Source organism: Oryza glaberrima, chromosome 12 (genome assembly GCF_000147395.1).
Source record: "Oryza glaberrima chromosome 12, OglaRS2, whole genome shotgun sequence".
Classification (NCBI taxonomy): Eukaryota; Viridiplantae; Streptophyta; class Magnoliopsida; order Poales; family Poaceae; genus Oryza; species Oryza glaberrima.
The window spans coordinates 23,545,261-23,573,152 of record NC_068337.1 but is presented as its reverse complement, the minus strand read 5'-3'; the positions used below and the strand labels follow the sequence as shown (position 1 = coordinate 23,573,152).

General features: G+C 41.2%; 3 protein-coding genes across 15 annotated transcripts; 2 read left to right on the top strand and 1 right to left on the bottom strand.

The window, feature by feature from the left end:
• Positions 1-896: 896 nt before the first annotated feature.
• Positions 897-12,915, top strand: LOC127758027 (putative hydrolase C777.06c). 11 transcript variants are annotated; one of them, XM_052283639.1, is made up of 10 exons: positions 897-1,240; positions 2,801-2,936; positions 3,088-3,215; positions 3,949-4,096; positions 4,173-4,278; positions 4,979-5,037; positions 5,343-5,378; positions 5,477-5,586; positions 11,959-12,027; positions 12,284-12,915. In XM_052283639.1, exons 1-9 carry the CDS (start codon positions 1,035-1,037, stop codon positions 12,014-12,016), a joined length of 987 nt encoding a protein of 328 aa, XP_052139599.1. In that variant the 5' UTR covers positions 897-1,034; the 3' UTR covers positions 12,017-12,027; positions 12,284-12,915. The 11 variants fall into 11 exon arrangements, with proteins under 11 accessions (XP_052139599.1, XP_052139601.1, XP_052139603.1 ...); XM_052283641.1 differs by lacking the exon at positions 11,959-12,027 and adding an exon at positions 5,786-5,854; XM_052283643.1 differs by lacking the exons at positions 11,959-12,027; positions 12,284-12,915 and adding exons at positions 5,786-5,854; positions 9,370-9,485.
• A 262-nt stretch (positions 12,916-13,177) lies between these two features.
• On the top strand, positions 13,178-15,585 carry LOC127758026 (2-methyl-6-phytyl-1,4-hydroquinone methyltransferase 2, chloroplastic). 2 transcript variants are annotated; one of them, XM_052283631.1, is made up of 3 exons: positions 13,186-13,868; positions 14,045-14,351; positions 15,137-15,585. In XM_052283631.1, exons 1-3 carry the CDS (start codon positions 13,279-13,281, stop codon positions 15,290-15,292), a joined length of 1,053 nt encoding a protein of 350 aa, XP_052139591.1. In that variant the 5' UTR covers positions 13,186-13,278; the 3' UTR covers positions 15,293-15,585. The 2 variants fall into 2 exon arrangements, with proteins under 2 accessions (XP_052139590.1, XP_052139591.1); XM_052283630.1 differs by lacking the exon at positions 15,137-15,585 and having other exon boundaries at positions 13,178-13,868; positions 14,045-14,531.
• Positions 15,586-19,270: 3,685 nt separating this feature from the next.
• On the bottom strand, positions 19,271-23,475 carry LOC127757792 (wall-associated receptor kinase 2-like). 2 transcript variants are annotated; one of them, XM_052283369.1, is made up of 4 exons: positions 23,193-23,475; positions 21,387-23,090; positions 20,808-20,990; positions 19,271-20,622 (listed from the first exon to the last, which is right to left on the bottom strand). In XM_052283369.1, the coding sequence occupies exons 2-4, from the start codon at positions 22,315-22,317 to the stop codon at positions 19,442-19,444; spliced, it is 2,295 nt and encodes a 764-aa protein (XP_052139329.1). In that variant the 5' UTR covers positions 22,318-23,090; positions 23,193-23,475; the 3' UTR covers positions 19,271-19,441. The 2 variants fall into 2 exon arrangements, with proteins under 2 accessions (XP_052139329.1, XP_052139328.1); XM_052283368.1 differs by having other exon boundaries at positions 21,387-23,475.
• Between the last annotated feature and the right edge of the window lie 4,417 nt (positions 23,476-27,892).

The following is a 27,892-nucleotide window of genomic DNA, read 5'->3' as shown; positions in this document are numbered from 1 at the left end:
CAAAAGACATAATTTTGTAAGTGAATTCGCTTCAGTAAGATAAATGCTCAGGTCATAGCAAACGCTTTCCTCGTAAAATACACAAACACAAAGATATTAGTTCACACCATGGTAATCTAAAGTATAAGCCATGCTAAAAAAGGACTTCAATGAAAAAACAAGCATGGCATATGCCATTGAAAGCGAATATTCATGTGCATTACCACACCATGCCTTTCTTAACACCTAACGTTGCTTTTGGAAGAGCAAGACACCGTCAAATTTGATTAATGAAAACGCACACAAGAAAGATAAAGGAAATACTCCCTCCATTCTAAAATATTTGACACCGTTGACTTTTTTAAACATGTTTGACCGTTTGTCTTATTAAAAAAATTTAAATAATTATTAATTCTTTTCCTATCATTTGATTTATTGTTAAATATACTTTTATGTATACATATAATTTTACATATTTAACAAAAGTTTTTGAATAAGACGAACGGTCAAACATGTTTAAAAAAGTCAACGGCGTCAAACATTTTGGGATGGAGGGAGTATAAAGATACAATTAGTTACTATTAGCACATGGAGTATGTACTATAAAATCAATAGACCGGCACAAACAGCAAAGAAGTCAATCAAAGATAACTTTATAATAAAAAACCATTGATTTTAGATGCAACTAATCAAACACTTATCCATGTGGCAAATCTATGGGCCTCCCATTTTCTTATAGTTTTCTGGGTCTCCATTTTGAAGTCTTTTAGTCAAATTCTTTTAGGAATAAGTCGTTTGGGTCTATAGGTCATTTGGGTCAATTTTTTTTAGAATTCTTTTGGGTCTTTTTGAATGAATAAAAACCACCCAACCAGAAATAACCTACATCTCCAGGTACCTATCTGCAAAACGACCCCCCAAAAACCATTTCCGCATCTTCTCTTCTCCCCCTGATTCCGTTCCGTTTCTCTTCCTCCCTTCACCGACTCGCCGCTCGTCGTCGTCGTCGTCACGGTCGCCGGCGGAGAGGAGGAGAGGCCTCGTCTTCGCCGCCAATGGCCGCCTCCGTCCCCAACGGCCACACCACCGCCACCGGCGAAGGAGGGACGCCGCCGTCCTCCTCCTCCTCGCTGGTGTTCCTCGGGACGGGCTGCTCCAGCGCCGTGCCCAACGCGCGGTGCCTGATCCAGCCCCCCGACCCGCCCTGCGCCGTCTGCTCCCAGTCCCTCTCCGTGGCCCCCGAGCTAAACCCTAACTACAGGTATACATCCATTCTTCCTCTAGGGAATCGGGCGGTGTCGGTCACGTTTGCTGCTGCTGATGCGTTGCGGCTTGGGGTTTGTTTGAGAGATTTGACGGGGTCGGTGTGGATCAGAGATCATCGTGGGGATGGATTGGGAATTCTGGTTCCGCGCATTTGTGTAGATTGCGTGCGCGTGTCACGCTTTTTCTTCGGGTGGTTATGAGTCGCCTGGATGGGTTTGGGCGCGGTGGATGGGTTTTGGAATGGGATTTTGTGCGTTGTATGATTGGTACGCTCGAGAGCTGAGAAATGTTGATGAGAGAGGTGCCTGTGTTGTTGTAGAATGTAGATTCACACGCACTGATTCTGTGCAGAATATGGGCGCTGGTTTCTACTTGACTGCTTGCTGCAACTGTGCAGCAGATGGTAGCAGTAGTATGCAAAGTGAATTCTGAGTGATTGTTTAAGTTAATGATACTTCGAGAATTAGGAGAACCTGCAGTATGTGTTATGGCGCGCTCAAGATATTGATCGGAAATTTTGGACTCGACAATCAATCAGTACTCTTAGTGGGTAGTCATGCTCAACCTCTGTAAGAGTAAACAATATGTTGGAATTTTAATAAGATGGACTCATAGTGGTGAGATATCCATATTTCAGTATGCAGAAACTGAGAAACAAGGGGCACAATTTCAAGATACTACTGTGCAATATCATGGAAGCAGAGCAAGTGACTTATTTTTCTTGTCTTGTGTTTATGTTAACAAAAATTCGAGGATTTTTTTACTGAATATTGGGTGATGTTACTTGCACCAACCAATCAGTCTTAGAGTCAAATATGAAATATATACATACTTATCTTTAAATGTAAAAGGCACTTCATCTGTGCTCATATATGCATTTAATACTCTTGGTCAATGCCTTCTATATGCCTAGATTTATTTCTCAGTTGGCTTAGGCGCTGTTTAGATCCCACCCCAAAACTTTTCACCCTGTCACATTGAACGTTTGGACACCTGCATGAAGTATTAAATATAGGCTAAAAAAATAATTAATTGCACAGATTGTACTTGCATGAAGTATTAAATATAAGCTAAAAAAATAATTAATTGCACAGATTGTGACTAATTTGTGAGACGAATCTTTTAAGCCTAATTGCTCCATGATTTGACAATGTGGTGCTACAGTAAACATTTGCTAATGACGGATTAATTAGACTTAATAAATTCATCTCGCGGTTTACTGACGGATTATGTAATTAGTTTTTTTTATTAGTGCCCGAACACCCCATGCGACACCCTATATAATACCCGATATGACACGCCAAAACTTTACACCCCTGGATCTCAACTCCCTCTTAGTTTGTATCATGCATATTATGTTCATTTGGAGCCAACTAGCCAACCGATTCTTAGCTTCTTCCTTCCCCTTTTGGTAATTGTCAGCCTTAACAGTTAGTTGCTCACCATGCTTGTTTCTCAGATGTTTTGGAATATTATTGCACAAACAATGGTTGATGGCAACATTATGCTTATGTGTCATTTTTCTGGGACTATATTAATACTTTGGTTCGCACAGGTGCAATACTTCTCTTCTGATTGACTATTGCCAAGATGAAAATGCACACAAATATATTCTAATTGATGTTGGGAAGACATTCCGAGAACAAGTTCTACGGTGGTTTGTCCATCATAAAATCCCTTGTGTTGATTCTGTGAGTTCCTTTTCTTTTCTTTTGTTTTTTTTGCTTCAACTTCTCACTTCTATGAATAAGAGCTGCTTCGGTGGATGAATCTACCGTAAAATAATAAAAAAAATGCTCAATGTTTATGCCTATACTAACACATTTTAATTATTCATTACAGATTATTCTGACTCATGAGCATGCTGATGCAATCTTGGGTCTTGATGATGTTCGGATTGTACAGTCATTTAGTCCTACGAATGATATTGAACCAACTCCAATTTATCTATCCCAATTTGCTATGGACAGGTAATGAATTATAATTGAGCTTTGCCAAGTGTACATGCCGTGCACTTTTTGAGTCTTGCAGCTCTTGCTGTGCTAAAGTTTAATTACTTTTGGATTTGTGCCACATTAACTATTTTAGCATTGTTTACTCTTTGTTTTGTTTTATTCTTTCAACTAAAGTATTACACTGTAATTGCCAACCTACAGTTATCTTTTTTCTCGTGTTGTGTGCAGTGCAGACCTGCTTGTGTACCAGTCAGAAATATTAGATTAATTGGCAACTTAATAACCATAAAATTAGAACAGTGAATATAAAACTTGTCAAGTTACAGCATTATGGAAATTCGGTCAACAAAGTAAAACATATTAAATACATCATGTTTAATATGTTATTGTTGATAGTTGATAAACTCCTTTTTGTGGTCATGTGGATTCTTGTCCTAGTTATTTAGGGACAGCAAACCCTTTCTAGGCTTGATAGAAGTATTGACTTGTTTGGTATGCTCCGAACATTTGGAAAGGAACTGGCCTAACTTGTCAGAGAAACTTTGATTAAAATGGTGTTCCAAAGATATATTGTTTTCTTTTGATTTTTTATTTCCAGAACTCTTCCCTACTGGAGGTATTCATGATGAATAATGTTTGAATTGCCTCGCTCTTCTCGTGTTTCATCATTGTTTCGCACCTGCCAACTGTCATTAAGTGGGAATGTAAGTGATGATTTGTACTAACTTACATGTTTAATTTGGAACAGCATTGCCCAAAAGTTTCCTTACTTGGTCAGAAAGAAACTAAAGGAAGGGGAGGAGGTTCGGCGAGTTGCTCAGCTTGACTGGAGAGTAATCGAGAGTGATCTTCAGATACCATTTGTGACCTCAGGGCTAGAGTTTGTTCCCCTTCCAGTAATGTTTGCATTTTTCTATCACCCTCTGTGTTATTTTGCTCCTTCCATTTTCCTTACTTTTGTATATCTCTTAGGTGATCCATGGCGAGGACTACATTTGTCTGGGTTTCCTTTTTGGAAGAAAATCAAAAGTTGCTTATATATCAGACGTTTCACGGTTTCCTCCAAGCACAGAACATGGTATACCTTCGCCTCCTAATGCTGAATAGTTACCGTGCCTGTGATTACCTTCTGGGAATAAATATCCTGACATGAGACCATAGGGCAATAATCACCTGTTCTATATTTTTGTCATAAATTCAACTAGTACCAGCCTGGTTTATTTCTTTATCTTTCTTGTTAAATTTAGGAGTTAGGGGTGATGGTGTGTTCTACACCCATTGCCTCATCATGATCTATTATTACTAGATATATGCAGACTTGCGTCAGTTGTATCTAATATTGTAATATGATATATTTAGTAAAGAAGTGCTTGATCTCATCTAGTCATATAGTTGTTTGAATGGACTATTGAGGACAATCATTTTATACATTTTTAGTTCTAGGTCATATACTATATTTGTTTTGCATTGGCTGCAATGCACGCATGCTGGTACTGATTGGTAATTCTCCGCTTGATGGCTTGGTGCTCACCACAATGCATCGGTGCCCCCTCTAGCATATACTATAATGCAATTTTGGTCTATGGACATGTGTACTTAACCATGGAGATTGGTAAGGAAATATTTATCCATAAACCCTTCTCTCTTGGAGATGCATGCAAGCATACTTGTTCATCGTTTGCATTGGAAATAGCTAGGAATCTGGTCAGTTTATTTCCTTTCTATCTTGTTTTCATTACCCAGGACCTCATCATTGTGTACATATGCCTACCTTTCAGCAATTTCAAAGTCTGGAGGGGGTCAGCTGGATTTGCTCATCTTGGATTGCCTTAGTAGGGTGAGTTTCTTTAATTCCTTAAGTTGTGAGTGATGGATGTTTTTCCTTTTAATTTCATGTTTCATACTTGTTTCTAGACAACCATTCTGTCAATTGCAATTCATCAAGAGCAGATCAGAGCTGGCATATGCCAAACATGAATACTGCTTTAATCTTGTTTCAACACATGTCATGCCTGTTGCAATTCACATGAACATCGTCACTGATCGCTTGAAATTTGCATTAGTTAGGCAAATTGCAAAATAGGTTGTATCATTGTTCGTACTGATCTGTTGTGGGCTGACGTTATCTCTCTATGTGAACAGACTGGTTCTCATAATGTCCATCTTTGTTGGGATCAGGTTGGATTTCTATTGAATGACCTGAGCAATTTGTTTTATTATCTCCTCAAAGCTAACTGGTTTCTCATGCTAAATTTTAATACTATGATGCCATGCAGACACTGGATGCTGTTAAGAGGATTTGCCCCAAAAGGGCATTGTTCATTGGGATGACTGATGAAATGGACCATCACAAGGACAATGGAACGTTGGAAGAGTGGTCCAGAAGGTAGGGTTTCCTGCAAGATGACTTAGATGATCGTACATACATGCTAGTGTCCCCAAATAGTTTGGCACGAGCAGTACATATTTTGTCTGCATTACAAAATATGTACTACTCGACTACTGAAATAGAGTCTTATTTCTCTTTATTGTAAGTTCCTGAAAGATATGCATACTCATGCACTGTAATTATCTATTGAGTACAGGGAGGGGATAGATGTGCAGTTAGCCCGTGATGGATCGCGTGTCTACATTGATCTGTAAATTTGACAAAGGTACGGACCAATGCTTTTATTTGTTGTTTAGATGACTACAGCGCTATACAGATCAGGCATATTTCTTAGTTCGTATGATGGAATCTTGTTAGCTTCTACTCCCTCCGTAGTTATATTTGGAGGCTATGAGAGTGACCGGAAATGGCCGGAGGATGCCGGAGAATGTGCCGGCGGCGGCGGCGGCGGGTTTTTGATGAAAGCCGTGGTGGGGTCAGGACGTCAGGGCAGGGGTGTACTCTCACGGTCTCACCCCTATGGACTTTTTTCCACTTAGGTCCAGTAGTTAATACAAATTTATGAAAAAGGATTGTGCAAATGTAGAAGTATTACAAGATCTTTTGGATAGAAGAAATTCTTAGCCCCTTTGATTGAAAGGAAATTTATATGAATTTTAAAGGATTTCATTCTTATAGGAACTTTTCGTATATAGCTTTTGAATCAAAGAAATAAATCCTATGAAATTCATATGGGATGCCTCTTCCCATAAGTTTTTGGAGGAAATTTAACATAAGGTAGAACATCATGGAAAGAATCCTTTGACTCTATCTCTCCCTAAATTCATGTGTTTTTATTGCGGCCCAACCAAGCGGTCATTCCTATATTTTTTCATGTATTTTGCAATCCTCTATTTTATACTTATATTCCTATCAGAATCCTATATTTTTCCTATTTCTCCATTTTTTTCAATCCTGTGATTCAAAGGAGCCCATGTAATTATTTTCAAGTATTGGAATCCTTGGTGAAAAAAATTACTGTGACACCCTTTGTACCAAAGGAATAGTATTGCAAGGTTACTATGGATTGCTTCCCTATACACTTCATTCCATAAGAAGTATAACATGAGCTCATATCTCTTGTTTTATTTTTTTTATTTTTCCTTTCTCTCTCTGCTTTCTTTTCTACATAGGATTTCTTCTAAAATTCATGTATTTGAATTCTTGTGAACCATCCAAATATGTTACATCTATTGTTCTTATCTAATCCTATTTTGTTAGCTTCTCATGCTCCCACATTGTTCAAAGGTGGCAAGAGTACGTACAACATTTTATATGTTTAGTAAGTTAAGTTCACTAAATTGATGAGTTATTAAGTAGTACATGGTAAAATGCCATGTTCATGCATAGCCTGATAAGAACCGTTTACAAAAGGCAACCTCGTAGGTGAATTTGTTTCAGTTAGATAAATGCTCAGGTCGTAGCGAACGCTTTCCTCGTAAAATACACAAACACAAATATATTAGTTCACACCATGGTAATCTAAAGTACAAACCACGCTACAAAAAGGACTTAAATAAAAAAACAAGCGTGGCATATGCCATTGAAAGCGAATATTCATGTGCATTACCACACTATGCCTTTCTTAACACCTAACCTTGCTTTTGGAAGAGCAAGACGCCGTCAAATTTGATTCATGAAAACACACACAAGAAAGGTAAAGGAAGTATAAAGTTGCAATTGGTTACAATTAGCACATCGAGTATGTAATATAAAATCAATTGGCTGGCACAAACGTCAAAGAAGCCAATCAAAGATAATTTTCTAATCAAAGAACATTGCTTTTAGATGCAAACAATCAAATACTTATCCATGTGGCAAATCTTATGGGCTTCCTTTTTCTCAGAGCAGATACAATAATAGACTATAAGTCTGCTATAAACACATATCCAGGAGATTAAAAAAGAGAGAGAAACAGCGGGCTACAGATTTATAGTCAGCTATAGTACAGACTCCAAGATGCAATGTATGTATGACAGGTTGAACTAATAGTGTAGTATATATTTATAGGTAACTATGGTAAGAATTGACGTTAAATTGATTATAGATGATTTAGAGCTAGTAGTCGGCTATACCATTAAACTTGCTTTTATAGTCTTATAGGTCTCCATTCTGAAGTCTTTTGGGTCAATTTTTTTTTGAGAAGCCATTTGGGTCTTTTTGAATGAATAAAAACCACCCAGCCAGAAATAACATCCACATCAGGTACCTATCTGCAAAACGACCTCCCAAACCATTTCCGCATCTTCTCTTCTCCCCCTGATTCCGTTTCCGTTTCTCTTCCCTCCCCTCACCGACTCGCCGTCGTCGTCGTCGCCACGGTCGCCGGCGGAGAGGAGAGAGGCCTCGTCTTAGCCGCCAATGGCCGCCTCCGTCCCCAACGGCCACTCCATCGCCGGCGAAGGAGGGACGCCCGCGCCGCCGCCGTCCTCCTCCTCGCTGGTGTTCCTCGGGACGGGCTGCTCCAGCGCCGTGCCCAACGCGCGGTGCCTGATCCAGCCCCCCGACCCGCCCTGCGCCGTCTGCTCCCAGTCCCTCTCCGTGCCCCCCGAGCTAAACCCTAACTACAGGTATACATCATTCTTCCTCCTCGTCCTCACCTCTATCCTCTAGGAATCGGGCGTGTCGGTTGCGCTTGTGTCTTCACGAGGTCGGTGTGGATGATCTGAGTTCAGCATGAGATGGATCGGGAGCTTCCAGTTCGGTGCATTTGTATAGATTGCACGGGCGTGGGCGCCATGCTTTTGTTCGGGTGATTATGAGTCGCCGAGATCTGAACGATTGCCTCTGCTGCTACTTTTGGGTGCGGTAGGCTGGTAGATGGGTTTTGGAATGGGATTGTACGATTTACAGTAGAGCTGAGAAATGTTGATGCGATAGGTATCTGGTGCTGTGCCTTTGTCGATTCAGTGATTCACACGCACTGATTCTGAGCAGAATATGGGCACTGGTTTCTGCTTGGCTGCTTGCGGCAGCAGATGGTAGCGATGTTCTGTATGCAGAGTGAATTCCGATAAATTGTTTAGAAGTTGGAAAGTACTTCGAGGAATAGGAGAACCTGCAGTGCATGTTATGGCGTGCTCAAGAAATTGATCGAAAATTTTGGGCTCAGACAATCAATCAGTATGCTTAGTGGTTAGTCATGGTCGACCTCTGTAAGATTAAACAATATATTGGAACATCAATAAGATGGACTCACAGTGGTGGTATATCTATATTTCAGTATGCGGAAACTGAGAAACAAGGGGCACAGTTTCAAGTTGCAGCTGTGCAATGTCATGGAAGCATAGCGAGTGACTTATTTTTCTGGTATTGTGTTTTTCTTAACATGAAATTCCAGGAATTTTGTACTGGATGTTGGGAGATGTTACTTGCACGGTTGCACCAACTAATCAGTCTTAAGAGTCATATATACATACTTATCATTGAAAGTAAAAGGCACTTCATCTGTGCTCATATCTGCATTTAATACTCTTAATCAATGCCTTCTATATAACTAGATTTATCTTCTTGGTTGGCTTAGATTATATCATGCATATTTATGTCCATTTGTAGCCAACTAGCCAACCGATTCTTAGCTTCTTCCTTCCCCTTTTGGTGATTGTCAGCCTTAACATTTAGTTGCTCACCATGCTTGTTTCCCAAATGTTTTGGAATATTATTGCACAAACAAGCTTGATGGCAACATTATGCTTGTGTGTCGTTTTTCTGGGACTAGATTAATACTTGGGGTTCCTACAGGTGCAATACTTCTCTTCTGATTGATTATTGCCAAGATGAAGTCACACACAAATATATTGTAATTGATGTTGGGAAGACATTCCGAGAACAAGTTCTACGGTGGTTTATCCATCATAAAATCCCTTGTGTTGATTCTGTGAGTTCTTATCCTTGTTTTTTTTTTCTTTTTCCTTTAGCTTCTCACTTCTGCGAACAAGAGCTGCTATGATAGATGAATCTACTGTAAAATAATAAAAAAAATGCTCAATGTTTATGCCTACACTAACACATTTTAGTTATTCATTACAGATTATTCTGACTCATGAGCATGCCGATGCAATCTTGGGTCTTGATGATGTTCGGATTGTACAGCCATTTAGTCCTACGAATGATATTGAGCCAACTCCAATTTATATATCCCAATTTGCTATGAACAGGTATTTGAGTTTTAGCTTACCTTGGCTTTTAGGCTTTTATATTGTTCAGTTATAATTGAACTTTGTCAAGTGTACATGCCGTGCACTTTTCGGGTCTTGCTATGTTAAAATTTAATTACCTTGTGATTTGTGCCACGTTAACTATTAGCGTTGTTTGCTCTTTGTTTTGTTTTATTCTTTGAACTAAAGTATTACACTATAATTGCCACCCACAGTAATCCTTTTTCTTGTGTTGTGTGAAGTGCAGATCTGCTTGTGTACCAATCATAAATATTCGATTAATTGGCAACACGTATCTGTGATATGATAAGTAATGCATGAAACTAATAACCATAAAATTAGAACAGCGAATATAAAACTTGTCAATTTATAACGTTATGGAAATTTGTTGACAATTCGCTCCTCATGTTTCATCATTGTTTTGCACCTGCGAACAGTCATTAATTGAGAATGTAAGTGATGATTTGTACTATACTTATGCATTTATTTTGGAACAGCATTGCCCAAAAGTTTCCTTACTTGGTCAGAAAGAAACTAAAGGAAGGGGAAGAGGTTCGGCGAGTTGCTCAGCTTGATTGGAGAGTAATCGAGAGTGATCTTCAGAAACCATTTGTGACCTCAGGGCTAGAGTTTGTTCCCCTGCCGGTAAGAAATGGTTTGCATTTTTTGGTTATCTCTGTTTTATTTTGTTCCTTCCATTTGCCTTAGTATCGTATATCTCTTAGGTGATCCATGGCGAGGACTATGTTTGTCTGGGTTTCCTTTTTGGAAGAAAATCAAAAGTTGCTTATATATCAGACGTTTCACGGTTTCCTCCAAGCACAGAACACGGTATACCTTTGCTTCCTAATGCTGCTCTAATAGTTACTGTGCCTGTGGTTACCTTTTGGGAGTAAATATCCTGACATGTGACCATAGGACATTAATCGCTTGTTCTATATTTTTGTCAGGATAAATTCCACTGGTATCAGCCTGTTTATTTCTTTATCTTTACTTGTTAAAGTTAGGAGTTAGGGGTGATGGTGTGTTCTATGCCCATTGTCTCATCATGATCTATTATGACTAGACATATGCAGACATGCGTGAGCTGTATGTAATATGATCCATTTAGTAAAGAAGTGCTTGATCTCATCTAGTCATGAATATAGTTTTCTGAATTGACTATTGAGGACAATCATTTTATGCATTTTTAGTTCTAGGTCATATAGTATGTTTCATTTTGCATTGGCTGCAATGCACGCGTGCTGGTACTGATTAGTGGCTTGTTGCTCACCATAATACATCGTTGCCCCCTCTAGCATAGCTATAATGCAATATTAATCTATGGACTTGTGTACTTAGCCATGGAAATATTTAGTCTATTCAGGAGCTCATTACTGTGCACACATGCTTACCTTTCAGCAATTTCAAAGTCTGGAGAGGGTCAGCTGGATTTGCTCATCTTGGACTGCCTTTATAGGGTTAGTTTCCTCAGTTCCTTAATTTGTCAGTGATGGATGTTTTTCCCTTTAGTTGCTTGTTTCAGCCAATTGCAAATTTCAATTCATCTAGAGAAGGTCAGAGCTGGCATATGCCAAGTTTTCAACATGTATAAAACTGACTTTTGTTGCAATTCATGGGAACATTATCACTGATTGCTTGAATTTCTCGTTATTTAGCCATAATAGGTTGTATCGTTGTTCAGACTAACATGTTGTGTGCTGACATTCTCTCTCAATGTGAACAGACTGGTTCTCATAATGTCCATCTTTGTTGGGATCAGGTTGGTTTTCTATTGAATGACTTGAACAATTTGTTTTATTGTTTCCTCAAAGCTAACTAACTGGTTTCTCATGCTAAATATTAATACTATGATGCCATGCAGACACTGGATGCTGTTAAGAGGATTTGCCCCAAAAGGGCATTGCTCATTGGGATGACTCATGAGATGGACCATCACAAGGACAATGAAACGTTGGAAGAGTGGTCCAGAAGGTAGGGTTTCCTGCAAGATGACTTAGATGATCGTACATACATGCTAGTGTCCCCAAATAATTTGGCACGAGCAGTACATATTTTGTCTGCATTACAAAATATGTACTACTCGACTACTGAAGTAGAGTACTGATTTCTCTTTATTGTAAGTTCCTGAAAGATATGCATACTCATGCACTGTAATTATCTATGAGTACAGGGAGGGGATAGATGTGCAGTTAGCCCGTGATGGATTGCGCGTCTACATTGATCTGTAAATTTGACAAAGGTACGGGCCAATGCATTTATTTGATGTTTAGATGAATACACTATACAGATCAAACATATTTCTTAGCTTGTATGATGGGATCTTGTTAGCTTCTACTTACCTCTGTCCCAAAATATAGCTGCCTTTATAGTTCAAGTTCAAGTCGGAGGGAGTAGTTCATCGGACTCGTTCCCTTGCTGCTTATTGTGCATGTGTTATTTCTATCGCTAAACTTTGTTCTCACACATTCTTACATTTTCTTATCTATGTACACCAGGGCATTTGCTTCTTCAGTAACCTGCATTAAGCTTCCAGCTGCCGTTACTATTCAGCTCCTCTTGATAAGAAACTGAAAGGAGAAACGGCAAATGCTGCTGCTTTGACAGCGTACTGGTCATAGTTCAAACTCACTAGGTACAGTAGAATAATTCATCAAACCTGGTTCCAAATATTAGTATTTAGTAGTAGTAATAAAAGGCAAAGCAGCTGCTTCATTGCAGCACCCCATAGAATCCCAGTTCCTGTATGTTTGTCTTGTGCGAACCACTTGAAGATTTCTTGTCAATGCCAGTGTTGTAGCCCTTGTCAATTGGAGAAAGCCTGATTCGAATGATAATGAACTCCAACAGAAGCTTTTTTGAAGTTTCATTTCGTACTACTCCATGCATTTCGAAATATTTGACACCGTTGACTTTTTAGCACATGTTTGACCGTTCGTCTTATTCAAAAAATTTAAGTAATTATTAATTCTTTTCCTATCATTTGATTCATTGTTAGATATATTTCCATGTAGGTATATAATTTTATATATTTCACAAAAGTTTTTGAATAAGACGAACGGTCAAACATGTCCTTAAAAAGTCAATGGTGTCAAACATTTCGAAACGGAGGGGGTAGTATTTTCTTGAAGTTCAAGTATTCAAACGTCGTCTCTTGGGTAGGGTATCAACTTGAAAAAACACAAAAACCACAAAGCTTGAAGCCACAGAGGATCCACGTCCTCCACCTCCAACTCCAAGCCCCAACACAAAGGCAAAGGCCCAGTTACTGACCAGTGGGCCCCACTCGGTCAGGTCCCACGTGCACACTGGACGGGAGGGAGGGAGCCATGTGTCCGGAGGTAGACGACACGAGGCGAAGCCCATCCTACCACCCACCACTAATCCCCTCCTCCTCGTGACTCCCTCTCTCCTCGCCACTCCCCCCTCTCATCCTCTTCCACTCTCTCCTCTCCCCTTCGTGGCGGCGGCGGCGGCGTGACGAGGAGGAGCAATGGCGATGGCCTCCTCCGCCTACGCCCCAGCGGGCGGCGTCGGCACCCACTCCGCGCCGGGCAGGATCAGGCCGCCGCGCGGCCTCGGCTTCTCCACCACCAAGTCGAGGCCCCTCGCGCTCACCAGGCGGGGCGGCGGCATCATCTCCGTGGCCGCGGGAGGCGGTCGGGCTCGGCTGAGGTGCGCGGCGTCGTCGTCGTCGGCTGCGGCGAGGCCGATGTCGCAGCCGCGGTTCATCCAGCACAAGAAGGAGGCGTTCTGGTTCTACCGCTTCCTCTCCATCGTCTACGACCACGTCATCAACCCGGGCCACTGGACGGAGGACATGCGGGACGACGCCCTCGAGCCCGCCGACCTCTACAGCCGCAAGCTCAGGGTCGTCGACGTCGGCGGCGGGACCGGGTTCACCACGCTCGGGATCGTCAAGCGCGTCGACCCGGAGAACGTCACGCTGCTCGACCAGTCCCCGCACCAGCTCGAGAAGGCCCGGGAGAAGGAGGCCCTCAAGGGCGTCACCATCATGGAGGGCGACGCCGAGGACCTCCCCTTCCCCACCGACACCTTCGACCGCTACGTCTCCGCCGGCAGGTTCACCCGTTCACTTTGCTCTCTCTCTCTGCACATTGTGAATTTCTAACATGAACAATGAACAATTTGCTAGTTTAGTTATGCATTTCACTACTTCACTAGTGATTTTCAGTCAAGTCTTTGCGGGTTCCGCTGTCCTGGAAAAAAAATTGATGAGGGGTGTGATTGTTGTACAGCATCGAGTATTGGCCTGATCCGCAGCGAGGAATCAAGGAAGCTTACAGGGTTTTGAGGCTTGGTGGAGTGGCTTGCATGATTGGCCCCGTGCACCCAACCTTCTGGCTGTCTCGCTTTTTCGCTGACATGTGGATGCTCTTCCCCAAGGAAGAGGAGTATATTGAGTGGTTCAAAAAGGCAGGGTTCAAGGATGTCAAGCTCAAAAGGATTGGACCAAAATGGTACCGTGGTGTCCGAAGGCATGGCCTGATTATGGGATGCTCTGTGACGGGTGTCAAAAGAGAACATGGAGACTCCCCTTTGCAGGTATTATTTTTTGCTAATTTGCCTTGCAAGTTGCAAATTCACATAAGCCTCCTTTGTTCGGATGACTCTTTTTGTCGTTACTTTTATTTCTTACTGATTTATATGTTGATTATTAGTCATGGATTGGCAACGCAACACCTGGGTATGACAAATGTTGAAGAGTGAACATGTCAATATTTTTCTCACTTGCATGAGATTAATGAACATTGTAGGTATTCATTTTTCTCTCTTATCGATGGGATGGAGAGATTAGTGTCGACAATATGCCATTCTCAGCCGCCTAAATGTTCTCTCGACAAAACTTGTAGCCTAGCTAGCCTGTGCCATGTCTCAGTCTCAGCTCAAATGTAGTGCTATGTGAAGGATATAAGATGCTAATACATTTGTTTGGATCACTTTCTAACATACATAATTGCATATTATATAATTACTTGTATAATCTGAGTCAATTTAAATATTTCTGTTCATGTGAAAAGGCTGTTATAGGTTATAGCATCTTACCCATCATAGTGCTTGATGGCATGTAAGCACATGAAACTTTCCTGTGAAGAAACCAATCTTTCTGATTTCATGTTTTCTTCTCTTTATTTCCTTCTTTTTTTCTTGCTTCTCTTAACATTATTTCTCCTGGTTATTACAAATAAATGGGACAGCTCAAAAAACCATCTCCAACTGAAGTTAATTTTTAAGTGTGAACACCTGACTTTGTTTAGCTTACGTTTGGAAATACATTATCATGTTGGTGTGTAGTGATTAGACTGAAGAGTTCAATTGTTCCCCTGCAGCTTGGTCCAAAGGTTGAGGATGTCAGCAAACCTGTGAATCCTATCACCTTCCTCTTCCGCTTCCTCATGGGAACAATATGTGCTGCATACTATGTTCTGGTGCCTATCTACATGTGGATAAAGGACCAGATTGTGCCCAAAGGCATGCCGATCTAAGGGAGATGAACTGAGCTTCAAGAGAGGATAGCCAATATCTGAATTAGGCTTCTCTATATTAGGCACTTTCTGTCAGTTCTGTATTTACTTCTGTTGTCCCTGTTGTTATGTACTTCTTTTACTGTGGTTCTTGTTTGTGGGGAAATAATATTATGAGACCTTGATTAAGCTCATCCGAACTCCTGAGCATGGAATGGATCGTGTGTAGCATAATTAGAATGGACATGTGACATTTCTGCATTCCAAGTATTCTGAATGGTAGACAAACAAATAATATCTGAGTTCGATCCCCATTTATTGTTCTGCATCTATTTTATTTTCTATTGATGTTAACATGTGTACGTAAAGCTGATTTCTTCAGAAACTTAGGTGAAATTTGTTGGTAACTGTACAGTGTATAGGGACAATGGATTTGTTGACCATGTTTGCTTATATAATATTTTTTTCATCAATATATTGCGATCATCCTCTCAGCATGTGAACCGAAGGCTGCCATGGTGCAGTTCTTACTTTCTTCTTTTCTATTGGGTGTTGGGGGAGGACTGGCCTGTTCAGATTGGTTTGCTAGTGGACAATCAACTGATTGCGGTAACATTTGCACCGATGGCACTGCTGACGCTGATAATAAGATCTGCCACAGCCACAAAAAAGAGCATTCCTCACTGGAGCAGCATATGAAACGCCAAAATGGATCAGGGAGGGGCAGCTAAAATTCCTGGAACAGAAGGTAGGGCTTCCTGCAAAAAAAAAATGTATGCTTTTAACAAGAACATATTTTTATGTGGAGTAATGCTCTTACCTATGCATAACTTGCTGCAGTCTTAGGATAACCGTATTTGGATGTACTAGGTCCTATTTGGCATTGAAGCAGCTTTTGATGATGTGCTTATCTACAGCAATAAGGTACTCCCTTCGTTTCGAAATGTTTGATGCCGTTGACTTTTTGAAACATGTTTGACTGTTCGTCTTATTCAAAAAATTTAAGTAATTATTAATTTTTTTCCTATCATTTGATTCATTGTTAAATATATTTTTATGTAGGCATATAATTTTACATATTTCACAAAAGTTTTTGAATAAGACGAACGGTCAAACATGTGCTAAAAAGTCAACGGTGTCAAACATTTCGAAACGGAGGGAGTATGTAACTTGATATGTATGTACAGTAAAAGGTATGTGAGAATTTGCATTCCTTCATTTCTTGGAAGAGGTAGAAGGATCAACTATGCTTCTTGGTTCATTTAATTGGCCCTGATTACTACTAATGTCTTGGAAACAATAGCATACCAAATTCGAACATGACTTTAAATCATCTCCCATTATGCCTTTTCTTTTGTTTTGCATATGCCCCTTTTTTCTGCTGCTTAATTAGCTTTGTTCTGAAACTCTGTTTTAAATGAAACAGGACCTTGCAAACCTCTCTATGAGAAATATTAAAAGACGCATCCAACCCAATCTTGGTGGATAACTTTTGCATATGCCAATATCATTAATCAAACGGCTTACTTGAGAAGAATACTTTATATGAGTTCACCAATTTGTACAGATGGATTTGCATTGCCTGAAAACTACAATATTGTCATCTTATGAATTTACACATAATTATCTTAACAAACAGGCATTAAGTATTAGTTTTAGGGAGAAATCCTGCCCATGTTGATGTGTAAATGCTAAATAGAAGTTATAGCTCTTTATGTGGACAAGTAAATCCTGCATCAAAACAAATATTTTATTTGAACAAGTGGGCAAAATCAGAGCTGATAGGAAGAAATTTATTCTAAGAACCCAACTGTCCACACATTCTCCACTTTGTGTAATACATTAGTCATGATCATTTTTATGCAATTGCTTCAACATAAAATAACATAGTTACATTGATGGCTTAGACATAATGAACCTGAAGAAATCAAATTGACCATGAAGGATGTGCTAGACTGCTAGTGCATCACAAATATTTGATACTACCCTCAAATACTACTAGTATGTGAAAATCGTCTTGCTATCTTGACATCTAAGATCAGTTTGGCCATGTCCTTGCTTTGGTAGTTCATCTCATTCGAGGGATATGCATTGATTACCCTCCACTATGGTAATGCATCATCATATGATCGGTTTTGTGACTAGTTGCATCTGGATTCTCTTTAACACTTGCAAGAGTTGCGCAACTTCATAATTGGCCCTCTTGTCTATTCTGGGTAAAATTCATTGTAGTAATACTCTACCTTGTCATCTTTTGGGAAGATAAGGATTGCCTTTATAACTGCACACCTCAACAGGCATCACGTAGTAGCACATGTTGTATTTCCATACAATGCTTCTTCCATGGCTGGGGACTTGGGAAGTTGGGAGTAATGGTGGTCACTTGCTACTCCATTCTTTCTATCTTAGCTAACTAAGCTAGCAGTCTCATTTTTCGTTATTATCATGTGATGTCATTATGCCTTATGAACTGGGGTTATATCATGGGTTATAAGTAGGTGTATCTCAGACTTTCTTTTCAGATGATGATAGTTGCTGAACTGCTGATGATGCATCTGATATTGTTAAACTACAAAAGATTTTGGTGACTGTTGTTGATTATGAATGCAGGTGAGATCTCCCTTGTGACTTTTGAAAGGAATATTACTGCTGGACACGTTTGGGTTAAAGAAGTTTATCTGAATTGAAGGAGGGGCTGATTCTTTGTAACCATTATTTGCATTAAGTGAGAAATTCCTATGCCAAGCAGCGTAGCACACAACTTGTTTCCTCCTTGGATCTGAATTGCTGTGAACACCTGGTTGGTTGGGTGTTTTTGCTTCTCTTGTAGTCTTTGTGTAGAAATCTTCTGTAATATCATGAACGCATGCCTGAGCGAATCTTGGCTTGAGCAGACACACTAATGTGAAACTTAACTAGGCTAATATCCATATGTGTTGACTAAAACTGCTCTTTGTTTTTGATTATTTGATCTTTGTTCTTCGTGCAGGTTTGAAAATAATCATTGCATCAACTCTATTATACAGTAGATTATATTGTGGCAAGAAGAATGACCTCCGCGTTTCGATACTAGTAAAAAGATGAGGAAAACTGGAAATGATAGTAAGAGAGTAGCAGTAAATTTGTTTCTGACGAAAAGAGACAGCTGCAGCCTGCAAGAATTTACTTCTGACGAAACGAGACACCGCGATGCAATTCAACTCAGTTTCGTACGTCCTTGGTTGGTGAGGGTGCGTCGATCAGTGGATTGGAGGGGAACAGCACTCGAGAAAAACAAACGAGGGGAAGGCAAAAGATGATAGCGATAGAGAGACCTACTAACCAAAAGAATTAGCTTGATTGACAGAAACAAATGGCTACAACTACAACACAGATTGAATGGCTGAAACTGTATCCTCTGAGCTGCTGCCACTTCAGTTTCAATAAAATGCAACTGGGGGGACGTGTCCAAAAAATAAAGGTTTTTATATAACATATGTCCGACATATCAAGTGAAATGTCTCAAGAAAGAACTAGTACATCCTACTTAAGAGTGATGTTGCATCATGTAGCAAGACCTATTTCAAAGTAAAAATCGCTTCTCATCGCTTTACCAAAATTTGACTGAAAAAAATGTAAAAACTGTTGACTTTCAGTCAACGCCATACGAAAACCGGCTAATTCCTACCGGTTTTCGTAATCTGAGACTTAGCGGTTTCACGAAAGTTGATCGGTTTTTACGAAATTCCATCGGTTTTGTGAACTATGTCTGCCACTCGCTCAGCTCAAGTTTAGACATCTCAATGCTACCTGCCATCTCGTCCATTATACTGCTATAACCGTCATCTCGTCCAAATGGACGACCACCGAGGGTGATCCTCCAAACTTTCCATGGATGTCGTGACTGGTGGCGGCGGTTAGCCGCAGCCTGGCGGTTTTGGATCGGCGGCTCAAGGAAGAGACGGACGCATGGCTAAGAAATCCCAGGTAATTTCGCTTCTGAAATCTGATCAATTGGACTCTGTACAACTGAATATTTATTCAGAATGAAGCATTCATCATCAATCATCACCACAGGGAACAAATTGCTAATTTTATCACACAAGGGGATTACAGAAATTGGTTTATACCGTATTTACTATGATATCTACACAAGATATTAACACATTAAGTGCTGGCACAAGCATATCATCATCTCACAAGATCTTGTACCAATCTGGATGTCTCTATGCTCTTGTATATCGTTTCGTCGAAATGGACAGCCGTTGATGGTGATGGTGATCCTTCATAGTTGTGATGCGCAGAGCTGTCTCCTTTGTGATCACTAGCTGCGTGCATTGGGTGTCTCCTTATCATCTGTAGGCACTCTGAAACTTCCTTCATTGTTGGCCGGTCATCTCCTCTTGGTCGCAGGCAGTTGGCGGCAAGAATGGAAAGTTTCTCAAGAACAACCATGGTTTCTGTATCCATAATTTCTCTGTCCAGCATATTCCGGTGAATGTTCTGATCAAACATCAGGAGAAAAGAATAGGACAATGATTCCTTTTCATTGATGCTATTGGCATAGATTGCCCTCTTTCTTGTCATCAGCTCCAGCAGAACCACCCCAAAACTGTAGACATCACTCTTGTCGGTAAGGCAATGGCTAATGAAGCTCTCCGGGTCAAGGTAGCCTAAAGTTCCTTGGACAAACATGATGAACTCACTTTCGTTCATGGACTTCAGTGCTGATGCCCCAAAATCTGCAACCTTTGCATTGTGCTGACCATCCAAAAGAATATTGGCCGATTTGAAATCCCCATGAAGGATCGTGCGAGACGTTGATGAGTGCAGGTACGCTAGAGCTTCTGCTGATTGTGTGGCTATTTTCAGGCGAATGTCCAAGGGGATTGGTGATCTATGATCAGTGCCATGGAGGAACTCAGACAAGGTCCCATTGGAGACAAACTCGTAGACCAACATGGGGACATGTACATCCAGGCAACATCCTATCAACCTCACAATGTTTCTGTGGTTTATCTGTGACAAGATTATTATCTCATTGACAAATTCTTCCCTCCATTCATCGTTAATTACTTTCGACTTCTTTATGGCTACCTCTTTGTTGTCATCCAAAGTTCCTCTGTAGACCATTCCGTGACCTCCAATTCCAAGAACTCGATCTTCACTGTAGTTGTCAGTGGCAATTTTTATATCTTTTTCAGGAAGTATGCGGATTGTGTCTACCTTCCTTGATCTCATCTCATCATATAGCTTTAGACCTCCATTTTGCTTGAAATACTCATCTTTGTCCTTCTTATGCCTTTTCCTTTGTACTTGCATGGCGAACACGCATGTTAAAGCCATTAGCGCAATGGCCGAAACACTGGTGCCTGTCAAATTATCTCTTTCAGAATATTGATACTAATAATTTTCTGCTATTAACTTCTTATTTTTTTTTTGACAATTCTGTTCAAAATTAGTATTTTTTTTCTTGCCATAGTATTAGTGTTACTTTGAGTAGAAGAACATCTTAATGTAGGTGAAACAGAAGTAAAATCTGCAGATGTGACCTTACCAATAACCACTTGCTCGGCTGTAGTATGCAGAGGTCGGCATCCATAATTTGTACCATCAGATCTTTTTCCTAACTTGCATTTGCATAAGTATCCTCCTGGTGTGTTGTGGCAGATTCCTTTTCTGCATGGATACATATCTTCATACTTGGGATCTTGCTTACGCAATGCGCACTCATCCACGTCTGAAGATAGCAACAAAAACATTCATTCATAAAAGTAAAAAAAAAATGTATGAACTATATAGTTTATTAATTTCGTTATCATAGGTAAACTAAAGTCAGCCAGCCAATTTACTTAAGAATGCAATAACTCCCCTTTCATGACTTGTTCCAAATGACCTTTTCACTTTGTAATTAAAAATCAACCCCACAAATGAAGCTGACTGTTTCTTTTCCAGTCCCATGCTGAATTATGGTGGAAACCAAGTAGAAGTGCTGTCTATTGATGAATGTTCATAAGATTTTGCAAAAGTATAGCTTACAAACTCTACCTGAACTAACATTGTGCATGGTATAGAATTCTACCAGTTCTGTTTCTCAAAATCTAGACCGATGATAAAATTTAAGTATGAACTTAACCTTGGCATCCGTTCAGAAGATAAGGGTTGCCCTCATACCCTTTGGAGCACTGGCATAAGTACCCTGGACCATTGTTCGCGTCCATGCAGTAGCTGTTTGCGCTGATGCACGCATAATCACCAGGTATGCCTTTCCCCTCTTCCGGGCATGAGCCATTCCTAATGGCCCAATCAGCCACAACAGGTGCTCCCCTCTGAGCTCTGTCATCTATGAACCCAAGGTGGCCAACAAGGTCCTTCTGCTGGAAGCTGTACCACCCAACCTCACTGACCATGGCATAGAAACACGGGTTGAAGCTCCATACCTTGCTCTGGTTCATCTCAAACATCACCCCAAAGGTAGTGAGGTCGGTCGGTATGGCGTCCTCGCAACAGCCCAGTCCTGCACATGGCACACCATCCGATGTGCTGTCAATGCTCTCACAGTAGGAATAACAACCAGTCAAGTAGTGGCTCACGTTCCCCTTGTAGCCGCCGATGAGCCCTAGGGTGTTGCAGCCGATGACCGTGAAGTGGTTCCGCGACGGGGAGGGGAGGAAGGGAGTTGCTCTCAGGTCATACCCTCCGTCTTCGGTGGACTTGGTGAACGTGTTATTTGCCGTGAAGCAGATATAGCTGACGGGGCTGAGCACCCGCATCTCACCACGCTCCAGAGAGATGTCAGCGATCTCGACGAGTGCTTGTGAGTCCCCAACCATAGGCCGTGGTGGTTGGAAGGTCTCGTTGCAGGTGAGGTTGAAGTACCTGCTGATGCTGGTTGCAGCACAGCTGGGGCCGATGCCGAAAGGGTAGGGGATGGAAATGTTCCCGCACTTGTCAGGGCAACCTGGCAACGACAGACTGTACCCGGAAGAAGCTGCAGCCTGCACTGCCACTGCAAGGAAGACGATGCTTGGTATGAGCTTCATTGCAAGGGCTAATGCTTCTTGCATGGCTGGGTGCTTTGTGGTCACTTGATCTGGGGTTGTGTAAGTAGCTACACCTGGCTTAATACCATTTACTCAGTGTACTTGTATAAAAACTGCATATATACCTATTTTTTAGGGAATATTAAAATTGGATATATCCCTGTTCAATTCTGATATATATGCACACACTAGAATGGATTACATAAATATTAAGTAGGTAGTGATTGCAATACATCTAGATGTGCAAAATACATCCATCTGCAAATTGCAGAGAAAAATGGAACCGGACTTACCTCTTATGATTTATTTCCTCTAGTCCCCATTGCAAGTAGTAAATTTACGATGTACTTCGTCCGCTCCATAAAAAACCAACCTAGTACCGGATGTGACACATCCAAACCAACCTAGTACCGGATGTGACACATCCTAGTCCTACGAATCTGGACATACATATGTCCAGATTCATCGTACTAAAATATGTCACATCCGGTCCTAGATTCTTATGTCACATCCGGTCCTAGATTCTTTTTTATGGGACGGAGGGAGTATCCATCTGCAAATTGCAGAGAATAATGAACCCAGACTTGACTCTTATGATTTATTTCCTCTGATTCCCATTGCACGTTGTAAACTTACGATGTATTAGAGAAATTTCCAACCATACCAGTAACCATCATGAGTGTGTACGTGAACAGCGCAAGTTGTGACGGATAATTCAACCTTGATATTGCCCTACTTGGTGGGAAACTGGAAATTGAATACTAATCCAGAGGAAAATTCCCCCTCTTGTACAGTTTCTTTAAGAAAATGGAAACAAAAAACGAAATCAGATTTAAATCCATACCATTCTTTCGTGCCGCAGGATGGATGGAGATAGGAGAGGGAGAGAGAAAGCAAACCATCTGATCTGGTGATGTTCGCCGGCGATGGGACGAAGGGGGAAGCTACGCCTGCGACGCATTCGGTCAGGTTCGCCGCCTCCGGAGCCTTCTACTTGCTCCTCCGCGCGACCACGGCCACACCGGAGCTCGCCTCCTTGCCGGCGCGCCGTCTTGCTCGCCGGCTGGGTGCTGCGGCGGGACATCGCCGTCGACGGCGGCGGCGCGGTCGCCATGGCTTCGATGGGGATCCCGACTTCCCTGAGGCCCATATAAGTTGGGCCAGAACGAGATCTCGATCACGTGCGGCCCAATAACAGATCACACCTTAGGTGCGGAATGTTTCCATCCGGCCCATTTATTATGGGGAATGGTACAAGTAGGGGTGGAAACGGGCTCGGCTCGGCTCGGCTCGTGAAAGCTTGGTACAAGGGAAGCTCGGCTTGGCTTGGCTCGCTACAAACAACGAGCTAAAACAGCGAGAAAACTAATCTGAGCATACGGGCTGGCGGCGCGCACTTTCCGGCAAGCCACGTCCCACGTGAGGCCCTGGCCCGTGTCCAACTATCCGGCATGTGTTGTAGAATTAAGGAGGCCTACTAGAGGGGGGGGGGGGTGAATAGGCGGTTTTAAAATATAATGGCACTTAAACAAAACTAACCTAAGTTACTAGGCAAGGTAAGGTGCAAGGTTAACTAAGCAACTAAGTTAAGTTTTGCAAACCTAGGTGATATGGGCTCAAATATGTCTCTATGAATGTAAATAGCACAAATGTAAATGCAACAAATAAATGAGACAAGAGACAAAGAATTTTTCACGAGGTTCGGAAACTCGCCGGTTTCCTAATCCCTGTTGAGGCGAGCCCAACTCCACCCGCTCAACCACGAAGCCACCGCACGCCCCCTTCGTCAAGGGGTGGGCAAGGCGGGAGCCGGCCCACGGAGAGGACTACCCAAGCCTCGATCACTCGGGGTAGTTCTTCCTTCACTCCGAAGGTGGTGAACTCCAAACCACTCACAAACGGCGCCGGGCCTCCTCCACAATCTCTTCGGAGAGGTCACCGGGTAACACCTACACAAGCCGTCTAGGAGGCGGCAACCTCCAAGAGTAACAAGTCTAGGATGCTTGCCGAGGATGATCAAGTGCCACATTAGCTATAACAATGAAGCAATGCACTTGGATTGGCTTAACTAACTCTCTAACACCTCACTAGATAAACTAAGTGCACAAGGGTGTGAGAGCTCTTGCAAGGGTTCAAGATAATGCAATGGAGTGCCAAAACCTTGCCCTTGCTGCTGGGGAGTGGGTATATATACCCCCAACCACCAAAACTAGCCGTTGGAGTCGAAATCCCCAACTCTGTGCTCTGCCGGTCAGACCGCCATAGAGTGGCCGGTCAGACCGGACTACTTTGTAACGGCTAGAAAACAGGGCAATCATTGAGCCCACTCAACCTGCCCGGTCTGACCATAGTGAAGCGGCCGGTCAGACCGTCCACGGCTCGGTCAGACCGCCATCGACTCGCTCTGACCGGTTGCGGCTCTGGCGGCTCTGTATCGCCACCAAAAACCAGACTAGTGCAACAGACCAGTAGGGCCGGTCAGACCGGCCTTACCACGCCGGTCAGACCGGCTAACAGCCCCGGTCAGACCGACCTAAGGCCCACGGTCAGACCGCAGGTCACTTTTCAGCACAACCAACCGTTAGTAAAACGGCGATATCTCTTGACTCGGATCTCGGAATTTGGCGTTCTCGGACTCTATGGAAAGCTTATTCAAAGGGCTATCCAATCCATGAACAATCCATCCAAGAAACACAACTTTTATCAGGGAGAAATGGCTCATACTCCAAAGGATACTCCACCGGACATAACCACATGAGGCTACCCAAACCTATAGGATGTGCCCACTTCTCTCTTTGTTTGGGACTTGATAAAACTCACCACACTTGGCTAGACAAGCCCACAAAATGCACCTACATGCATATAAACTAATATGGCACAAGATCATCCACAAGCTCGCTTCATAGACCCTTCTTGATAGTACGGCGCCTATCTAGCAAATCCGGTCTACACCAAACACCAAGACCGGGAAAAGACTAAGAAAACATTCTTAGCTACATTATACCTTTGCCTTGCGCCATCCATCTTGGGGTCAAGCTTAAGCCGAGATCAACACTTGTGACCATCCGGTTGAACCATGTTTATGCCGAGGTCTTGTCCATCCTTTGTCAAGACTTTATTCTCATCACAAGCTTGACTTCATTCTTGCCAACATGACGATGTCCTTGGCTTGGTGACCACTAACCCATGGTGTCATTCATTAGCCTCATCGTAGTGGGACCTATTCCTTTTCACACCTCAAAGGAGAACATTAGTCTCAACAAATCGGTTGTCATCCTTCACTTGATGACCAACCGGTTGCATATGAAAGATATGGATATATTTGTTGAGTATTCATTAACATCACAAGTATCATATACTCGTATGCAAGCTCAACTGCAAATATCCAATATAAATAATAGATGAACAGCATGGATCTAGAACATGCACAATAAATGTATAGGATTTGCTCCCCCTAAATATATGCATACAAATAAATATACAAGAGATGCAAGTGTATGCATAATTAGAGAATGACCAATGGGGGTTTATCCTATACACATAGAGAAGGCATATGTAGTAATGATGTAGACCAACATAAAACATATACCTTTATGATCTCCATGTTCTCAATGTAAATGAGACTAAATAAGATAAGACTCAAGTAAACATTAGTCTCACACTTGTATATCAATAACATGGAAATCATATATATGAACCTATCAAAAAGTAGGAGATAAGAAGTGGTACATATCATTTTATCTCCATGCATTCCATCCTTGTCATGATTAAGGTCCATCACAAAAGAATGCAAGTCTTCCACATCTCATTATCGGGAAATAACCTAGTAGACAACTTATGCAAAAGAGAGGTTAATCCCATAAACATCGGTTTATCATCTATTACCAAAGTAACAATTACACAAATTGTTTAATCCAAGATCTTTCAATATTTTCTCTCTTTGGTGATGGATAATAACCCGATATAAACAATATAGAGAGATGAGATGAAAAATGATTTCAATTCAAGATAGAAATCTTATAATAAACAAAATATAGAATAAGCTCCCCCTCAAGATGTGCATACATATGGATATGAAGGAACGCATATGCACATAATCAATAAAGATCAAATAGGAAGCTCACACTATATTTTGGATCCACAAGAAAGACCAAGTTAGAATATGTGAAGTTTAATACATACCTCTCATCATTTTTACTTTCATATCCAAATGAGACTAGTCAAAGAAAGGCTCATAAAAATGATTAGTCTCATATAGTTAGATTTGTCATTAATCACCAAAACCAAATTAAGTCACTTGAACTTACATGTGTGCTACCGTGTGAAAGGATTAGAGTATATTTCTACTCGCGTGAGTTAGTTTTTTCGTATTTTCTATTTAAGCAGTGTTTTAGATGAAAACGAGGTGAGAATTGTCAAGCTTGGCTGATCATAACACTCCCAAAAGTAGTGGAAATGATCAAGCACGGATGAAATTTTTCACGATTTTTTTAAGTAACAGGTTAAAAAAAATATATACGTCAAGTCATTTTGAAAACTTTCACCCTAAATTTGAAAACTTTCAACGCAGATTTGAAAACTTTCAACTCAAATTTGAAAACTTTTAACATAAAATTGAAAACTTTCAACTCAAATTTAAAATTTTCAATCCAGATTTGAAAGCTTTCAACTCAAATTTGAAAAATTTCAAGTCAAATTTAAAAACTTTCAACTCAAAATTTGAAAACTTTCAACTTAAATTTGAAAATTTTCAACACAAAATTTTAAAACTTTCAATTCAAGATTTGAAAACTTTCAAGTCAAAATTAAAAACTTTCAATTCTACATTTGTAAAGAAGTGTGCGAAAGATTGAAAAAAATTTGAGAAGAAACAAAAAAAAAGAGAAAATTCGTTAGAGGAACCAAAATCGAAAAAAAAGTGCAACAAAAAAGGGCGCGTGGGGATGGGCCTAGTTGACGTGCGCGCCAGCTAAACTGCTGGTGCGTACGCGCGCGCTAGGAGCCCCCCTAAAACTGCAGCTTGGCTCGGCTCGTTTATGGGCTCGAGCCAGCTCGAGCTGGCTCACGAGCTTGGCATCAAGTAAATCTTAAGCAGGTCTAAGAGAAATCGAGCAATATTTTACCACATAGAATATGTAATAAAGTGATATTTTTCTTTAATATGTCACCACAACACATAAATAGATAATATGACAATCAAAGCTATCATTTTCAACAAATAAATAGTTAGAAAAGGTATAAAATTTTTGCATATGTCCCTATTGTACTGAGCCAAGCGAGCTCACGAGCGGCTCGTGAGCCAGCTCGGGCTTGGCTCGTTTCGGAAACAAGCTAGGAAGGAGGCTTGGGCTCGGCTCTTTTGGCTTTCAAGCCGAGCCAAGCTATGCGAGCCTAAGCCAGGCCTGAGCCAAGCTTACGAGCCCAAGCTTTTTGTCCACCCCTAGGTACAAGATGGTATCTCATTTGGATGGGTTGATACCTCTGAGGTATTATCTTGTCCTGTATAAAAGTATCATCACGTTCGAACAGGATACCATTCTATAGCATTTCCTAAAATAAATGGTTTTTACGATTTATTTTAGACTATAAATTAGTTCAC

What these genes read in the sequence shown, in the direction of transcription:
- LOC127758027 (XM_052283632.1), top strand. Translation starts at nt 7,990, where the DNA reads ATGGCCGCCTCCGTCCCCAACGGCCACTCCATCGCCGGCGAAGGAGGG. An exon ending in GAGCTAAACCCTAACTACAG is followed by an intron (nt 8,199 to 9,369) that starts GTATACATCATT and finishes GGGTTCCTACAG; the next exon opens with GTGCAATACTTCTCTTCTGA. An exon ending in TCCTCCAAGCACAGAACACG is followed by an intron (nt 10,617 to 11,186) that starts GTATACCTTTGC and finishes CTTACCTTTCAG; the next exon opens with CAATTTCAAAGTCTGGAGAG.
- LOC127758026 (XM_052283630.1), top strand. Translation starts at nt 13,279, where the DNA reads ATGGCGATGGCCTCCTCCGCCTACGCCCCAGCGGGCGGCGTCGGCACC. An exon ending in CGCTACGTCTCCGCCGGCAG is followed by an intron (nt 13,869 to 14,044) that starts GTTCACCCGTTC and finishes ATTGTTGTACAG; the next exon opens with CATCGAGTATTGGCCTGATC.
- LOC127757792 (XM_052283368.1), bottom strand. Translation starts at nt 22,317, where the DNA reads ATGCAAGAAGCATTAGCCCTTGCAATGAAGCTCATACCAAGCATCGTC. An exon ending in TCTTCTGAACGGATGCCAAG is followed by an intron (nt 20,991 to 21,386) that starts GTTAAGTTCATA and finishes TGCTATCTTCAG; the next exon opens with ACGTGGATGAGTGCGCATTG. An exon ending in AGCCGAGCAAGTGGTTATTG is followed by an intron (nt 20,623 to 20,807) that starts GTAAGGTCACAT and finishes ATAATTTGACAG; the next exon opens with GCACCAGTGTTTCGGCCATT.